The sequence below is a fragment of the Pempheris klunzingeri genome, chromosome 14 (genome assembly GCF_042242105.1).
Source record: "Pempheris klunzingeri isolate RE-2024b chromosome 14, fPemKlu1.hap1, whole genome shotgun sequence".
Lineage (NCBI taxonomy): Eukaryota > Metazoa > Chordata > Actinopteri > Acropomatiformes > Pempheridae > Pempheris > Pempheris klunzingeri.
In genome coordinates, this window is record NC_092025.1 from 9,600,670 (window position 1) to 9,612,725 (window position 12,056).

The following is a 12,056-nucleotide window of genomic DNA, read 5'->3' on the forward strand; positions in this document are numbered from 1 at the left end:
CGGTTCAGTGACTCAGCTACCGTGACCCCTCCCATTATGAATCAACTGTAGCCTCACCTCACACAAAAGCAAGCAGGTTAGGTGGAGGTGTCTGCTCCTCCTCCTCCTCCTCTTCCTCCTCCTCCTCTCTGTGTGTCTGTGTGTGCTGCACTTGCGCCCTGCCTCCCTGCCCTTCAGCCCTTCGGCCCTTCAGCCCTCCAGCCCGGCGGCCTGCTTCCTCATCGTCATCGCTGATGTTTCCTCGCTGTTTCCAGCACACTTCTAAAACTACAGCAGCACGGAATAATGCGGATTAACGAGCGACAAATAAAACAGTGAGGCGCCACCTGTCCCGGCCAGGGAGGGTGGGGGTGGGGGGGAGAGAAATGCAGGACGAAAGCGGCAAAGCAGCACCGGGGAGCTCCGCCGGTTGCGGTGCAGCCTCAGCGCAGGTAGGAGCGCAAGTTTGTTGTTCAGCCTCCACATCAGACATGTCACTCCGTGTGGGCTTATGACTCCTGTTAACACTTTAAAAAAAAAAAAAAAAAGTAGTGTGGGAGTCATTTACGAGTGTTTTTCTTTCTTTATTTCACTTCCCGGAGGTGCACTGGAAAGATAACATATCTCCAGATGAAGCGGTCCAACCTGTCCGTCCGCATTGCTCTCACCTCTGTGTTTACCCAACAGATGTGTTTGCCCGGACTCTTCTCATGTTTTAACACCACGGGCGCAGGTGACTGTTGTGATGAGACAATCACTGAATATTATCAAGACAAGTTGGCAATAAGGTGATTTAGGTTTGCCCCAGAGGTGCAGCTTTCTGCCTTTTTAGATAATAAAAAAAAAAGAAAAGAAAGCAGATCAGAAATAGATAAGTTCTTCTCTATATCAGAGGCATTTATGGGCTATAATTAAATGTGGTTTTTATTTTCAGTAATTATAGACATTGGTCAGTAAATGTGATTGTTTATTCAGGTTTCTGGAGTATTTTTCACGTAAAAACATCACACATAACCAAGTTCTACACTGTAAAACATCACAGCCCCTTTTTAGTTATGTCAATTTACATTTTCTCTTTAACTCAAAGTGCTCTGATAAGTTTTAGATTTTGAACTCAGCTATTCTAGTTTTTGTAGGTTAAATTTACATTTATTCATTGTCTTGACTAATTGAACATTTTGTCAAATTGACTGAACTTACTTTATCAAGTTATCAGTTAAAAAAACAAAGGGGAGGATTCTGTTAATGATCCTGAGGCATCACCTTCATATTGTGGCATCGGCAGGGCAGCGCCGCAAGGACTTATGGGTAGGGTTAATGTGTTTTGGGGAGAACGACAAGTTAGGTGGGCATTGGGTTCAATAACATGATGTGATTTGTTCTGTTAAGTATGTTCAATAATAAAAGATTTTCTGAAGTAATACTCTTTGTGAATGCCTAAGAGATCAGCAACTTTTACTGTCTGTGACCCCGATGGTTGCTGCAATATGATTCTGGTGCTGAACTTCCTCTTGGAAATGGAGAGGCGATTAAAAACCAGCTGGCATCTTTATTTCTCTGCATGCAAACCATTTTACATGTTTCTAATTCAGCAATACAGGAATGAGTTACTTGACATTGGAGAACTTGCTGGTCAAAATATTAAGGAAATTATACAGAAAGTCTTGGAGGAAAGCAACTGTTGATTGTGATTAATAAATCAAGCAAACTTGCACTATCCTCTTAACTTGAAATGGCAAGTTATATAAATACTGAACTTGAAAGTGTGAGTTATAACAATATCAAAATGTGAGTTTGTTTGACTCGGTAAATGAGGTTTTCTTGCACTGATAATGTTGTTAGTTGTTTTAACTCTGAGTCCAAAGTTAAATCAATTTAGGCAACTTAAAAAACAATGTTGAGACAACTAGAACATTGTAGTCATATCAACTAGATGGACTTTAATTCATGAGTTGAAACAAAGGTTGTCTTCAAGTTGTGTTTTCAAGGCAGCAGGTGAACTTTCATTTGCAAGTTGAAATAACATGAAATGTCTTACAGTGAAGTCTCTCTGACCTTGTTAAACTTGGGGACACAAGAAAGACGTTGCATCTTGGGTGATGCGGAACTTAATATGATCATTTTAATGAAGCTATTGCTCCTGTATCTGTGTCACTGGACTGACAGATGACTTCTTCACCTGTAAAACACACACAACAATGACAGTGCCAGCATGCAAAGCAGAAGCCCCGCTGTTCTGTTAATCAGACTTCCTCCCTGTGACCTGGTGTGAGAGAAAAAAGTTCCTCTCTTGTGTAGGGGTGGACGGTCTGCAGGGAGGAAGAGGAAGATGTGGTCCTGTCGGTGGTTTTAACACCTCGTGTGTTAGAAAGAACTCATAAACCAGCAAATGTTTGGTGAAGGACTTAAGTCATGATTAATTATTTAAAAAGTCACTGATAATTGATCAAGGTGAAATTCAGATTTGCACTGATGTCTGTATTACTGCATATCTCTTCTCTGACTCTTTTTTCACTGCCTTAAAAATAATGAAATTATTTCTTTTCTTTTTTTCTTTTCAGAATTCAGTACATTTGAACGGGCACACGGTCACTCAAAATGGCCACAACCCGACAGCTGCACCTGTCCCTGCACCACAGACACAGTTGGACTCCCGAGCCCAGAGTCCTGCACCCGCTCCAGTCCCGGTTGTCCAGAGGGAGCAGTGGGGAGGGAAGTACGAGTTCCTGCTCTCCTGTATCGGATACTGCGTGGGACTTGGGAATGTGTGGCGGTTCCCGTACCTTTGTTATCGCAATGGAGGCGGTGAGCAGTCTTCAAAAGCACGCTCTCTACACTCTGGAGTCGCAAATGCTTTAAATGCCTGGGTGTATGTCTGGAATCATTTGTTACACCCATTTGGGCAAGAGGCACTCTTCGCCCTGCCCTTGGGTGTGCTCTGTCCTCCTAATCGCACTGGCTTATTTTGCGCTCTCTGTCCAGAGCTCTCCACGGCAGCCTTTGGTACTGGGAGCTAGAGCACAAAGAATTTACTAATCCTATAAGCAGAGACAGTGTTTTCCTTGATTACACACCAGACATGAGGTCTGCCTGTCTAACCCAGCCTTATGCATCTTCACCTGAAATCAAACGTGTTGGAGCTTGACGAGCAGGGAAGCAGAAAAACATCTGTCAGCGAAGCTGCCATATAGACTGGTCATTAAAACGTCCCTTTTCATTTTAGGAATATTGCCAAAGTCAGAGCTGCTTTAACTCCGAAAGGTGCTGAAATACTCGCTAATATTTTTATTACCAGTCGTTTGGGCTGTTAATAATTCTCCTTTTACAGGATTACCTAAAAAGTCTAAAAGAAAGCTGCAGCCAAAGTCTTAACCAAAACAAAAAAAGTGGATCACATCATCCCACTGCTGAAGACACTGCACTGGATACCTGTGTCTTTTAGACTTGACTTTAAAGTTTACTTAGTTACCAAAGCTTTAAATGGCCTTTCTCCTCCCTACATCAGAGTTTCTCTTTCGTTTTATGTTCCAGCCCGATCACTAAGGTCCTCCACCGTTTTTCTTTTAAATGTTATTGGCAGTTTGTGTCCTATAAAAGAACTGGTGAGAGCGCCTTCTGTTTTTATGCCTCTAAACTGTGGAACTCACTGCATCTGGATATTACAATGGCAAACTCACTTAGTACATTTAAAACAAAATGAATGACTAGTCTTTTTAGTCTGGCCTTAAATTTGGAGTAGTGGTATAGTCTTCAAGTTTACATTTACATTTTATTGTTTGAATTTTGCGGTGTGCAGCACTTTGGGTCGTATGTTTATATGAAAAGTGCTGTATTAATGAAGTTAGGTTGAGTTTATTTGACAGAGGTTGAATGGGTTAACCTGTCTACATGTAACTGCACAAAACAAGTAATTGCAGTAGATTTCTCCCCCAGCAGCACCCTTCCTCACACTGGTGTATTTCTGACCTTCACAGGTGTGTTTCTCATCCCCTACTTCATAATGCTCTTTTTTACGGGTGTTCCACTCTTCCTCATGGAGCTGAGTTTAGGCCAGTATGGAGCAGCTGGACCCATCACTGTGTGGAAGTGCTGCCCTCTGCTCAAAGGTAATGACCTCCTTTAAAATGATTTTTAGCCCAGTGATTACACTCTTACTCGCACTGCAATTCAGTGACACAACCGTGAAACCTATTTGAGATAACCATGTCAGCCTGGCGACTTAATGTGCGTTCATGCTTAATTCTTATTCGACCCCTTTAAATTGTATACAAATATTTGATCATATTTCTATACTAATCATCCCTGGAGTCTTGTTGAATCACATGTATTGATATGAGTATGCAGGATCTCAAGTTGACATCGAAATGCCTGTGTCACCAGTCAGTCAGCATTTCAGTCCAGGAAATAATCTGGCTGACTCACGTCAATTTGCCACATCACTTCTCTACCTCATGAGTCCAAACCTAAAAAAACACTGCTAAATATAAATGTCTGATAAAGAAACCCGCAGGAACAAGCTGTCTTAGGGCCAACAATAGAACCAAAGAAGCAGGTTTTACCTCATGGATAGTTTTTTATTTTAGGAGGAGGACACTGAAGAAAGCCTGGATAAATCGGAGTAAATTGTTTAGTTGGAATTTAATTACAAAAAGAAACATCCAGTATAGCTTAAGGTCTTGTGTACTTATGCAGGTCACATAGAGGCGTCAGTACCTATAAAACCTACGAGTTGTATCTATTTTGATTAAACAATGTCCCGGCTATCTTCCCTGTCCTCCTGGGGCAGGCAGTGCCACTTCCATGCTTTATGTTCCGGTGTTTATTAGTATTTTTCTATGGTTTCTGAGGTGCTCAGATGCAGTCTCCATTCCAGGAACAGCTCCTGTTTTTTTGTTTACAGGGATAGCTATAATCAACACAAAATGAAAGTGTGATGTAGCTGCTTTAAGTAGTGGTACACTGAAGTTTAACTTCCAAGTCACTAAGTGCAACTACCGCTTTATACAATAGGGTGTTCATCGCTTCCTCTTTATTAAAATGATCTATTCATGTCTCATATAGCATCCAATATTGTATTTCCTGCTTTTAAACTTAAACTTGTGTCACTTCTTGTAGGTATTGGCATTGGGATGCTCTGTGTGTCCACGCTGGTGTGTCTCTACTATAACGTCATTATAGCATGGACGTTTTACTACCTGGGCAGCTCCTTCCAGAGCCCTCTGCCCTGGTCCTGTGATGCTGTGGCCAATGCAGGTCTCTGCGGTAACAACACCACTGGCAATAGCTCCACCGGTAAAGTCCTCAGCCCCACAGAGATTTTCTGGAAGTAAGTGTGTTTTTGTGCAATCTTTCACTTCTCTTATCTGTAATTTAAAAAAAGAAGAAGAAAATCAAGCCTGCAGACATATACACACTGAAAGCATTGACCCACAGTGTTTCGCTATGACAGAATGTAAAATATCTGCCGTTTATCATCGTTGAACTTTGTGTTATTTATGTTCATACAACTATTATTTTATTTTGTAAATGGCTCTGGCAGTCCGCTGCACACAAACCATGTTCCAATACTTTGTTTTTCTTCAACAAACACGTGTATTGTTCACAATGACTGGACACTGGTTAAACAGTCAACTATTAGCTAATATGAAGGCTTTGCGGCAACATCTTATATGACCCCTCTAACACCCACACCAACACATTTATATGGGTGTTGTGATTGTGATTGAGAGTGAAAAAGTTGTTCTGTTTGGCCACAATCCCCCGATGACAGCTTCTTGTCTGTTTTGAGGAAAACTCAGGCTTTATTGATATACAGCAAACAAACCAAAGGGCTCAGACTCAGGCAAGATACAACATGTAGGTCAGACTGTTTGTTGACCCAATCGCCAGAGCCCACTCTCAAAAAGGCAGGGCGGGCGTTTAGAGGCATTGAAAGAGGCCGTTTCTCTATTGAACTCTGCCCCTCCCCCCCGTGGGATCTTTCCATCCCAACTTCACACTGCTGACTGACTATGCACTCTGTTAATATGTGCTTTATGCCTGTGTATTTTCCCAGCGTTATGACTGTTTATTGACTTATATTTAACCTATGTGTTTTAATTGAGATACGTGTGTTGGCGCACATGATCTGCTTGCATACACTTTTTAATCACTTTTTAATAAAGATCTGTTGAATTGAAGCCACACAAAGAGAACAGAAACCTCAGTCTGTGTGTGGGACCAACAGATATCATACTCTTGAATGCTTGGAATGACAGAAATACCTTTCTTCCTGTCTGTCTCTCCCCTCATACTACAATGCATAATAAATGGCAATCAATTCATAATGAGTGTTGCAGTAGGTGTGCTGTTTGATATGTTGATATGTGTGTGTTGCAGTGAGCGTGTGCTGGGCGTAGTACACAGTGAGGGTCTTCATGACCCAGGGCCTGTCCGGTGGCCCCTGGCTCTATGCCTCATGGCTGCCTGGATTGTCATCTTCCTGTGTATGCTCAAGGGCATCCGCAGCTCTGGAAAGGTGAATTAACACAGTGTTGTTATTGTCAGCTTCCGCAAAAGACACACACACACACACACACACACACTCTCCTACCCTTTGCTGCCGTATCTTGTCGGGCTAATGTGTGTCTGAACTGTCTGTGTTTTCAGGTGGTCTACGTAACCGCTACCTTCCCGTACTTTGTGCTCATTGTTCTGATCATCAGAGGTGCTACACTGGAGGGCTCCCTCCAGGGCATTGCTTTCTACCTCACACCAGAGTGGAGCCGATTAGCTAATGCACAGGTACATCTGATGGAAGCCTGGCACAAACGTGGCGACGCTGTGTTAAAAACAGAAGATATTTTCAATGTTTAAACAGTATTTCTGTGTGATTCATTGCAGGTGTGGAACGACGCAGCCTCGCAGATCTTCTACTCCTTAGGCATTGGAGTCGGAGGGCTGCTCTCTATGGCCTCTTACAATAAGTTTGACAACAACGTCATCAGGTTAGTTCGTGCTCTGCCGCACAGTTTGCACTGTGGTTGCAGCTGTGAAGGGTTCAGTCTCTTAATCTGGTTCTTTTGATTCCAGGGACACTTTGATTATCACCACAGGAAACTGCAGCACCAGCTTCTTTGCAGGATTTGCTATATTCTCCATCCTGGGTCACATGGCATGGAAGAAGGGAGTGCCTGTGGGAGAGGTGGCTGATACAGGTAGCTACTGTGCTCACTTTGCTCAGTAATCCTCTGTATCTTCAGTCCAGAATGTGAATTAAATCATTTTAACATGTTAATGAGATATGTGTGTGTATTTTGTGTCCTAGTTCAGAAAAGTGTTTACCTCTGAATTTAACTCGGCCTCCATTTCATTCATTCATTTATTCATTTCAGCTTCTTTTAACAACTTAATTACTTAAATCAATATTATATATTGCATTAAACATTCATGGTGTGCATAAATGGCCTTCTTGAACTTGATGTTTTCATTTTGCCCTCAGGTCCTGGGTTGGCCTTCGTTGCTTACCCAGAAGCCCTTGCTCTGCTGCCAGGCTCAGTGTTCTGGTCCATTCTGTTCTTCCTCATGCTCTTTATGCTTGGGATCGATACGCTGGTAAGGCCAGTGGTCACAAAGATTTGAGCAGAAATAAAGACGTACGAGTCGGCCTCCATATGTTTGATACCTTCTGCTGCTGTTGCTCCACAGTTTGGCAACATGGAGGGCATCACTACAGCCGTGCTGGATGAGTTTCCGCAGCTCAGAATGAACACGCTGCACAAGTCCTTGTTCTTGGGTGCTCTCTGTTTTTGCTTCTACCTGATGGGTCTGCTGCTAATCACTGATGTGAGTGTGTTTCCAGCAAACTGTAGGAAGTGAGGAATGTGGCTGCAAATGCATGCTCTGTGTGATCAGACTCACTCATTCACCCCATGCTGTCTGTGTCTTCATAGGGTGGGATTTACTGGTTCACTCTCATTGACTCCTTCAGCACTAGTTTCGGCCTCATCATCATCACCCTCTTCATGTGCATTGGCATCTCCTTCTTCTATGGTAGTCCATCTCACACCGCTAACCTTCACATCAAACACCTCTAACTCCACATCAGCATCAGCATTTTTCAGTTGAACACATTATCTGCTGTGCTCCGTTGTCAGGGTGACATCTCAGTTATGCATCTCTTAATGAACTTTTCTATTAGGAGTCAACCAGTTCTGTCAGGACATTATTGATATGATCAGCCAGTGCCCTCCCTGGTGCAGCAAAGTGCTGCTGTACTTCAAAGCATGCTGGGTTTTCTGCACTCCGCTCCTTCTGCTGGTGAGTAAACGCATCAATATTAAATTGATATTTGTTAGTAGACACATAGGAACATCAGAACTAGTAATCCATAACTAATTTAACAAATGCTTTTTAAATTATTGATTGAATGAAGGACAGAATATTGATCAGATGTATTTAGTTTGGTCTATTTTGGTGGCAGACATTCCTTTCAGGGTCACTAATTAATGACCTATCTCCTTTTGGTTCTCAGCAATTCTCACATTAGCAAGTTTGTTGTTGATTTTCTGTATTTCAAACCTCTGACAGTCAAAATTAGGAGAATTATTATTAAGGTTATTTTGCCAAAGTCAGACTTATGATGACCTTTACCAGCAGCTGAAATGTTACTGCTGAGCTAAAGCTCATATTATAGCCTCCCAGTGTTGTATCAGTTACACGATCCACATTACGTCACTCCCTCTATTATTTCTGTCGCTCTTGCCTGAAGCAGAATCACCATTTACAGTAAGAATGATATCGAAATACCACCTTACATTGTAATGTATTGTTATTTGATGAGGGGTGAGAGGCTGTGCTGCCCCAGTGAGTTAAAAAAGTCTCATTGAATTACAGGAGAGTTTAGCATAAACTGAGAGAAAACAAAGTATGATAATTCAGTTACCAACTACTCCACCATGGAAACAAAACTAGCATCAGTGCCTTGGAATGGGACCAACTGTGCAAAAATCTTCACAACAACAGCTGTAAATAATTCAAGAGGAGAAACTGACATTCAATCTGAGCGCCCCCCTGTAGCATTTCTCTGTCAGTCTTCTTCTGTTGCCATTGTGGCTTTCTTGTTTGGACGAAACATTCCTCCGCTCACCCCGTGCCTTTCCCCTTGTGTCTGTAGTTCATCCTGGCTTACATCTTCATCGAGATGTACAACACACCGCTCCACTACGGCTCCTATGTGTATCCACGGTGGGGTAAAGCACTGGGCGTGTGCATAGGCGCGACCTGCTGTCTACAGATCCTCATCTGGGCCATTGTGGCCATCAGCAAGCAAACTGGGACACTGAAAGATGTCAGTATCACCACCTTGTCATTCACTGTGAGGTCTGGTTACACCTCAACAGTACAGCTCAAGCCCACTGTCACTGCTGCTTAAGTATACACCATTGGTAGATGAAATGGCCTGTGTAGGAGACTTTTTGACTGTCTCCTGTTTCTTTTCTTTTTTGCAGCGTTTCCAGAAATCGATTCGACCCCTGAACTCCTGGAGGGTAAACAACATGAACAGCGGTGGGAGGGTGGAGGAGTGCATGGAGCCGGAGAGAGTGGAGGCTCCGTTCACTGTCACGCTCACAGACATGGACTTCACTGCGATGACGTGGGAGGAGGGAAGCCAGGCGTGAGAGCACAGGGAGCAGTGATGAACGCACAGAAATGAGCAAACTGCATTGTGGACAGAGACAGAGGAATTTATTATTATGTTATCGGGCCCAGCTAGACTCTGGTGGCCGTAGCTGAACAGACTGTGTATCCTGCAGGGCAGCGTGGATTATTTGCTTTATTTATAGTGTTATGTATTTTTAAAGGGTATTTTTTAAATATTTTTTTTTTACATTGTGTAGAATATAAGGTTATGGCTGTAAAGTTTGCATCATCTTCATCTTAGATGGCACGGTAAGACAGTAGCAGGTGATGATGATGATGATGATGCTGCAGTGTATCTGTTTATCTTATTTATTATCATACAAGCATAGTACAATATAATGAATTTTCACTGATGGCGGTCCACAGCAGCTGAGGGACTGGATTTCGTTCATCATGTGTGAGGAGGCGAGACAAAAAAGAGCAGTGACTCTTGATTGTTACCTTTAACAACCTCTGATGGACCTGGAGAGGCGACCACAAGTCAGCAGCCTGCCAGACTAAATGGTGTTGACAACACAGCCGCACCGAGTCAGGAATAAAATGCTAAAATTATTACCAGAATAAAGAAATTAATTAAATAAAAACTTGCCAAATACTTGCCAACTATTAAGTAATGTCCATATGATAGTAGACGCTCAGATGTACTGTTTGACCATCTGCATTTCAAATTGCCAGTACCTGCAGAATATGTATGTTCACTCCTAAGGAAAACATTGCTCAGTATACATACAATCAATATCATCACATTTACAATTACATCCTATAATAGTATTGTAGACAGGCTTTTAAGTGGGACTTAATGAAGCCTCTAATTATCCTTTGTTATCTTGAAAGATTGAAGAGTATCTACTCACGCGTTGGTTTTTAGTGTTTTGTTTACTGGCTTTGAAAGTCCCTCACTGTTGATTTCTGCCTCTGCTATTTATTAGAAACTCCTCGTCAGTTAAATCTATTATCGCTCCAGGACATAATTAATGTCAGAGAATCAGCCTTGCGAACATTTCTCACAACTTTGTGATGGTGCAAATGTTACTCTGATTTGAAGGCCTGCTTAGAGAAGACATGAAAATTGGTTGTTTAAATGTTTTTTATTGGCAAATCGGCCACACTGCTTATTTTATAAATGTTATTGGGCAATCAGATCAATGTATTTTTAGGAGATCCTTTGTTAGATAGGCTCAGCGATATTAAACTTGGAACATAAAGGAAAGAATAATCTGACAAATTACAGAAAGGCCCCACTCAGATGAGACGGCTCACTTGGACCCACCGGTCACATGACTGTGTTTTTTGTGGCTGATTGAAAGATGCTGTCCCAAATAAATAATGTGTTAATCATATTAGATGCACTTCGCTTACAGAGGACTGATGTTGTCTTACATGTCTATAGATTTAATTTTGGGGGGTGAAAATTCCCCACTGTTTTCTAGATTGTTTACTCAAAAACTGTTTGTGTCCTGTTGCGAATAAATGACATAAAAGAAATCTGCCAGACCTTTCCGTTTCTTTTTCAAACCGTTAACTCACATACCTTTAATGACCTTTAATTTTGTGTGCATTTATAACAAGGTCTCACTGTTCTTTAAAAGCATCTCTCAAGCAGGATCACTACTTTTAAAGCTTCGATAAAGGACATTTTGTGGACCACTGTTTCAGGATTGTATGCCATGTTATAAAACTCCTCTTTTTCCTTTGTGCACTGTGTTGCTATTCTCTTGTATGTGCATAATTATTAAATATTCTTATTGCCTTCATACCTATGTAACTATTTATTACTTTTGTTGTCATTTATCTGATACTTGTCCTTCAAATATGTTGGATGAAAACCATTTAAAAGTATCACTATATAAAAGCAAGATAAGATTTAGTTAACTGAAGAGTTCCCTGGATAATATTACTTTATTGGTTTGTAACATGAGTCCTGACAGTTACCTCTAAATGTCAGATCATGACAGTTTTTGCAAAGCTTGTAGTCGTTTGAGACAACAGTATGTGGATTTTACCACAAGAGGGCAATGGTTGCACAGAGATTAGGGTGCAGGGTAGGCACATTTAAAGAGTCACTTAATAAAACTTGGCATTTCTTGTCTTTATCATATAAAGGACAGCATATAACATTGGCCAGAGAACTGATTATAGCCTGTGACAGAGCTGAAACTGGTGTTCACTAATAAGTAAAAAAAAAAGTTATAGCATCAGTGCGTAATGACGCGTAAAAGACGTGAAAACAAACATGCACAATGTGAAGAGCACCGGATCCACATCACTGTAACAACATTAATTACATTGGATTAGCTAAAGTGATGAGTCGCCTCTTTCTGCCTGTGATATCGGGCTGTGGGATAAACCTATTGTGACCAGACTGGGTGGCGGGATAAATGCTAATGAGCGGATGT

At 41.7% G+C, this 12,056-nt stretch overlaps 1 protein-coding gene across 1 annotated transcript; it reads left to right on the plus strand.

The window, feature by feature from the left end:
• Positions 1–352: 352 nt before the first annotated feature.
• On the plus strand, positions 353–11,156 carry slc6a7 (solute carrier family 6 member 7). The gene is made up of 14 exons (XM_070843234.1): positions 353–431; positions 2,541–2,784; positions 3,954–4,085; positions 5,095–5,305; positions 6,358–6,496; positions 6,628–6,762; positions 6,862–6,965; positions 7,051–7,175; positions 7,460–7,572; positions 7,666–7,803; positions 7,911–8,010; positions 8,159–8,277; positions 9,134–9,307; positions 9,468–11,156. The coding sequence occupies exons 1-14, from the start codon at positions 366–368 to the stop codon at positions 9,636–9,638; spliced, it is 1,971 nt and encodes a 656-aa protein (XP_070699335.1). The 5' UTR covers positions 353–365; the 3' UTR covers positions 9,639–11,156.
• Positions 11,157–12,056: the final 900 nt, after the last annotated feature.

Bases quoted from the DNA above. Each gene is read 5' to 3' on its own strand.
- slc6a7 (XM_070843234.1), top strand. From the start codon at position 366: ATGCAGGACGAAAGCGGCAAAGCAGCACCGGGGAGCTCCGCCGGTTGC. The intron at 432-2,540 runs GTAGGAGCGCAA...TTTTCTTTTCAG, and splicing joins GCGGTGCAGCCTCAGCGCAG to AATTCAGTACATTTGAACGG. The intron at 9,308-9,467 runs GTCAGTATCACC...TCTTTTTTGCAG, and splicing joins AAACTGGGACACTGAAAGAT to CGTTTCCAGAAATCGATTCG.